At 37.0% G+C, this 6648-nt stretch overlaps 1 protein-coding gene across 1 annotated transcript; it reads left to right on the top strand.

Annotated features, from left to right (window-relative positions):
• Positions 1 to 4546: 4546 nt before the first annotated feature.
• On the top strand, positions 4547 to 5613 carry FOMMEDRAFT_159334 (uncharacterized protein; the record flags this gene model as incomplete). Its single annotated transcript, XM_007269299.1, has 4 exons — positions 4547 to 4793; positions 5021 to 5165; positions 5219 to 5480; positions 5530 to 5613. The coding sequence occupies 4 exons, from the start codon at positions 4547 to 4549 to the stop codon at positions 5611 to 5613; spliced, it is 738 nt and encodes a 245-aa protein (XP_007269361.1).
• Positions 5614 to 6648: the final 1035 nt, after the last annotated feature.

Below are 6648 nucleotides of genomic sequence, written 5' to 3'. Positions count from 1 at the left end.
CTCTCTCTTTTAATAAGGACAGACTTATGTTCTTAACTGTAAACTCAACTGAGACTATCCCTACTTAATACTATAGACAAACTACTAAGTAGTGAATAGGGCTGAGTAGTGTTCTGAATGTTCTAAGATCTTAGAACACAGAAGTAGTAGGTTGGATTATATGGATTTAGACTCAGATAAAGTACAAAGAGAAGAATCAAAAGAATCAGAAGAAATAAGAGAACTATCTACTTTTGATTTCAACTTTTTTCTTTCTAATAAATAATTTTGTTGATTTACTTTTTCTACTTTTTCTATGTTTTCTACTTTTCTTACTTTATTTACTTCTAATCCTACAGTGTTCATTAAATCAAAAGTGGCTGTTAAAAAATCTGAGTTATAGCTCTTTAGTACTACATTTACTGTTAGGCCTCTACAAAATCCTAGAGTACATAGTTAGAGTCTAAGAGTTCTGAGGTAACTTTCAGATTTGTAGAAAAGGCTTCTCACTACAAATCCTACTTGTTACTCATTATTACTCTAATGACCTAACAGATATACTGTTACTTCTACAGATAGTTCTTAATTTAGTACCCTGACTTTCTGTAAGTAAAGTATACTCCTCACTTTCAAGCTTCTCTAATGTTTATTAGAACAGATTGATTGTGAATTATAAGCAGATTAATCTAAGGGTTTGGAACTGTCAGAGCTAGATACATATACAAGTGTTCTGTACAGACTTAATGTATCTAAGCTGTAGCTTAGTCAAAGGAAATAGTGTATATTTTCTACTCAGTATAAGTGACTAGTTCTAACATTATCCTGAGAATCTTATTGACCAGTTCTGGGTAAAGAGCTTTTTCAAGTATTCTAATAAGGATATTATTAAACCTGAGTACAATTCCTGCCTTCTAGGCTAGAATATTAAACTCCTGAAAGAAGGTATTAGTAGAATGTTTGCCCTGTCATAGAGATACAAGCTTGTTCTGTACATTACACTTCTTATTCAGATTGATAAAGGAAGTACAGAGCTACCCTATAAATTCTGAATATGACTCATTGTTCTAAAGTTAGATTAGGCTTTCAATCTAATGTTCTTTAATATAGTTCTAAGCTTAGGTGGCCACATTACCTTCCTTTATAAAGGAGAGGACAAATAGGACACAATTAAGATCTGAGAATAGATTAGTCAAAGTAGCAACTATGTATAGTTTAACTTGACACTAGAAGTTCTTAAAGTGTTACCTATTAAAGTCTAAAGGGTAGGCTACATGTACTTTCTTTCTAGAACAGGTTGTAACTTCTAGAACAATTAGAACAGGTTCTAAGAGAGCTGAGAGTATGTAGTTAGTAAAGGCCTCTTAAATAGAGGTCTACATGTATTGAGTTAGATCTATTTACAACTACTAATCTAGTAGGACAGTAGGGGTGGTAGTTAGTGTAGGAGGGTCTATGTTTACACTATAAAGGAATCAGTACTAAACTAAAAGGGGTAATGAATAGAAGAAGGGTGGCAAAAGTTTAAAAGGGTTTAGAAAGTTTAAAATTTAAAAATGTAAAAGGGTTAGGACAAAGAAAAGAGATCAACACAATAGTAAGTACTAATGCCTAAAATGTAGGAGAGTTGTAGAGTAGTAATGGGTAGTCTTAATCTGATGTTAGTAACAGTATAAAGGGGACTTACAGGCTCAGTAAGAGGACTCAGGCTACAACTATCCTATATAACAGAAATATAGAATGTAAGTACTAGAACATAGTCAGAACTTGTAGAACAGACAGAGAGAGAGTGTGAGACAAGAGTAGAGTATATAGAGTAAGCCTAAGAGTACAGGACTACCTAGAGTAGACAAGATCAAGACTATAGGACTAGTCTAATCTTGTACACTTATATATACTAAACTACACAAGAGTACTTAGAGAGTATGAGCTACTAAGAATGATAAGCTATAAAGAATAAAAGAAAGGAAGGTCAAAGATAAAGGTACAAAGAATGAAGGGATGGACAAAGGGTAAGAGACTATAGAATGAACAAAGAATGAAAGGGTGGTCAAAGGAATGGAATGATGAAGTAAGGAGGGGTAGTAGTAAGAGTTAGTACACATATAGTCTATAGACAGTACCCCTGAGGGACAGAAGTCCTGAGTTCCAGTACAGAAGGGTGTAGAACCCTCAGAACTGAAAGTACAAGAGCAGAGAACTATAACAACAAAAGCAAAACAAGGATAGTATGTACAGACAGGTCCTTAGTCCAAGTGCAAAAGTATAACAACACACATGTAGGGTAAGGATTATCAAACAAGATCAGGTTTACAGTCAGTACTCATCACACAGCAAAATTCAACCAAACAAAGAGAGACAGAGGAAAGGAGAGAGAAAGAAGAAAGGAGAGAGAATATTGATTAGCTACAATCAGTTTGTCAAGTCCAATGACTGTATCTACTGCTTTGCAATCACCCCAGCCTTCTCCACATTCCTCTGTCATAACCACTGTTCCTCCTATTTGATGCACCTCCAGGGTATGCGTTTCTGTTGTTATTGCCAGAAAGGAGGACGCTGGCAGCAAATACAGTCAAGCTAGCAGCACAAGCAGAATACAAATTGACAAGGATAGTAGAGAGAATGTTTTCAGTGCAACATACTAGTGTACTACATCTGATGATGCTGATGCAAGGTCTGTAGGTTGTGTACCAACACATTTTCGTCAACTCCCTACTTGGCACTCAAGGAGAGACAATGGAAAGTATAGCTGTGATGCACTATGCAGAAGGCAAGCTATTTTGCAATCATAATTAATGAATCTGATTGAGTTGTCGAATGACAGTGAGTCCCTACAGCACATGATGGTCATGCGAGTATTTTGCTAGGCACTCAGAGCAACAACAGACAAAGTGATTGAAGAGAACATTGCAGAACGTATTTTAATTGTCCAATCAGAGACGCTCTCTAAGATAGCTTTCTACATGCAGCAAAATAGGTTTGATTATGAATCAAGGATACACATGCAAGGAAAGTGCAAAACTCCTGACTATTCCCGATATGGGGCTATAATTATGCTGGATTGTTGCAATCCATAGTAATCATCATGCTACAATGGAGATGGGTGCACACAATACAGCAAATATTTCGTCATTAATGTCCAAACATTGCAGAAAGTGCCTTTGCTGTCCAATAAGAGACGTGCATCAAGATCAATTTCAATAACGATTTCAGCTTGTAGTGCAGATAATGATTGCATATCATTATCACACTATGCCTGTGGATAGTGGCAATATAATGTGGGCTTGTTCTACCACAACAACTTTGCACCTTGAAAAATGTCTATAAAATGGGGTAAAAACTGAGGGTAAGCATCATAGTGCACTCCTCAGATCAACAATGAGTCAACACAACAAGAACCATTCAAGAACACCTTCGGCAGCTTCAACCACATCTCATTGCCAGCACCATGGTTCAGATGCTGGGAGTATCAAAGCAGGAAGACAATCTAGCCTTGGCCATTCTAGAACGTCCAGTGCAGCCATTCTCAACAACTTGGAGAGGCAGCTTTCACACACTTCAAGTCATCATTCAAGGACATCCTCATCTGCTTCTGTTTCAACAGATAGTCCTATGGTGGAAATTGCACAATATGCCATACATATGCATCCTGAAGTGCAACTGCTAATGGGCCAAATGTCACTCTTGTCAGATGTATTACTTAAGATGTCTTTTACACTGGGAGACTTAGGACAGAAAGCTGAATCAATGGAACTGAATACACCAGTTCTAGCAGAGACATGCAGGAAGCTTGACCAGATTACTGGTGAATTTTTGAAGCCAATTATCAATGCATCCAATCAAATGGAAACTACTAAAAAGTCTATTCAAGATATAGTAGAAGATTGTCAAAAATCTCGGAGAGAAGTAATAGATGGTCTTGTCCCAGAATAGACTAGTTATAATATAGTCATTAATAAACAAGTAAACAGTTACAGTACTATAATAAAATGATGATCTCAAGAAGGTATACACAAAAGTTCTTGTATGATTTCAAACACTGTTATTATCTGTTAGTGGTTTCCTATGAGTAGGTACACAAAAGCAGCTTAATTGCAAAAAAGTCGGATCTTATATAATGGATTACAGTATTTTTAATATAATGTAAACATTTTATATACCTTATAATGTAACTGTAAGAGTTACACAGTAATTATAATGTTAATATAAGTTATGTTAATACATGTAAAGATTCTGTAAGTATTATAGATGAATGTAATCTATCAAATACATTATAATAACCTTTTATAATAAATTTAATTATTATACCTGCCTTATAATTTTGAAGACAGACTTATATTTATATGTAAAACAGTTTATATTATCTGTACAACAATTTCGAGTATTTGTAATAATTATATTAGTGTGTTTAAGGAGTTCTAAACAAATGGGGTTACTTTTGACTGTGTCGTAAAGCAAAGAGGAACTTTTATTTTACATCTAAATATTATATTTGTTTTGTTTTACAGGTTGGATGCTATCACGAAGAATGATTACGTAATCAACTACTGAAGATCGAGAGTGTACAATGATGCACTTGCTCTCGTCACTTCTTCATCTCCTACCTCTACCATCTCCCCCAACCCTCTGCCCTCAGCACTATGTCGTTGCCTCTGTTCTCCCTAGCCCAGTCCTCTGCTTGCAAGTGCCCTACAAGCTGGCACTCTGCCTTCAACAACTAGACAAAAAACATCGTTGCACTCGTGTCGCCCTATCTCCTGTTGTGATGTCTGTGCTGAGCCCCAGAACGCCGTCCCCTCCCGGTCTCGACGTGAAGCGTAAGCAACCGGTTCACTTCATTTGCTCATCTCTCCCTCTCCCAACTTTTTGTCTCCTTCCATCCCTTACACTCCTCCGCCCCCTTGTGTTGCCTCTCATTCGCCGTCCTCCCTTTTATTTACGTTTGCCTTCCTTTTTGTCTTTGCATTTGCACATCCGCATCGTTGGCCAATGCTGAACGACTTCTTCGATAACTCCACGCATTCGCGTACTTCCTGCTCTTAAGTGCGAGCAATAGACGACGAGCACGCGCTCGCGACAGTACCAACGTACGACCACTCTCATGGTACAGCTCTCTCTTCGACACCGTACGCGCTCTCCTTCCCCACCCACCATCCCATGCTTGTCATCACCCTTGATGGGTCCACACCGTGTGCTTTTACATTACCCAGTATCGTCCATGAAACCATTCTGAATAACGGAGGCACTGGCCACCACTCGCCCCTCCTGAGCCGAGCCCGTCCACGCCATCCACTTCACCCTCTCCCTTCGGGCCAGAACGTCCCAGAGATACACCTTTGCAATCCATAACGACGACTCAGTTCACTGCTCCTCCAATTGTACGTCACAATCAGAGTATACAGCGTGCACGTACTGATACAGCTTCGTCTACAGCCCAAATCAGCTCGTTCAACACTTCGGATCTCAACTCCAGTGCACCACTCATACTTGCTACACGCTTCGCAGTGTGTCCATCTTTTCTTTCTTATTGTCACTCGCTAAACACTCGTGCAGCCTCAACCTCCAAAACTTGCTCAACCTCACAATTCACACGCGCATGCAATTCAACTTGCAGGGACTGAGCGACGACCAAAGTGAGGTGACGAAGACTATATCAAGTAGCCTGAGAATGCATTCATCCTTTTCGATGAACTTGCTTCGTGGTCCTCTCAGCTTCGTCCTTCCCTTAATAATTGTAGATAACAATGTAATATATAAAATACATTAATATAATTGATTTTTGTTATTTTAATAATGAGTGGATGTAAAGGATAATGTTTATAATTAAGAAATAACAACTATGTATAGTCTGTAAAACATTATAAAGATATGTTATCCTTTTAAAATACTGAAATCCTTATTATACATTTTAAAAAGGGGAGGTTAGTTATAATCCATTTCACATGTTTTGAAGAAGTATTACCCTTATGTACTTTTACAATAATAAGAATCCTTACAGTATCTAATACAAAATTTTAGTACTTTATTAGAACTTAAGGTTTGTTATATACTATTTCACTTTTTTTCACTTTTTTTACATATTTTACACTATTATATTCTAATATAAGTATTAGGATTGTAGAATTGGACCTATTTCATTTTCTTCATATCTCTATCAGTTTTGCAAAAAAACCAACATTGCTACTAGATTTTCATGATCCTTAACATCTTATCTATTGTTCTACAAAGTTTCATAGAGATTGTATTAGTATTGAGTACAGGAGAGAGCTACAGAGACACAAGGTAGTGTGTACAATTATAATGTAGCTAATCCATTTCTTGCCCAATATGGTAACTTGTGCCTCTTTTGTATAATAGTCTCTTAGCCTATATTCTCTAATGTACAATACTCTGTTAATTCTTCCTAGCCTCTGATGCACCTGTTGGCTTTGTAATATTTGTTATTATTATTTCTTTGATCTTATTCTCAAGTTTCATTCCTCACTTTACTCTAATAATTTAGTTATTATAAAAAGCAGTCTGTAGATACAGTAGTTCCTTAGTTTTTTGGACTCTTCTTGTATTCCTACTTGTTCTCCTAGTATAAATCCTAGCTGGTAGCTTTGGGAATATAGTTGGTTTAAGAGCTACAGGTCTACATTCACAGTTTGAGAGTACTATCAACCTAGAGAA

The sequence above is a fragment of the Fomitiporia mediterranea genome, assembly GCF_000271605.1.
Source record: "Fomitiporia mediterranea MF3/22 unplaced genomic scaffold FOMMEscaffold_9, whole genome shotgun sequence".
NCBI lineage: Eukaryota > Fungi > Basidiomycota > Agaricomycetes > Hymenochaetales > Hymenochaetaceae > Fomitiporia > Fomitiporia mediterranea.
The sequence above is the reverse complement of the archived record's forward strand: the minus strand, read 5'-3'. Positions and strand labels throughout refer to the sequence as shown.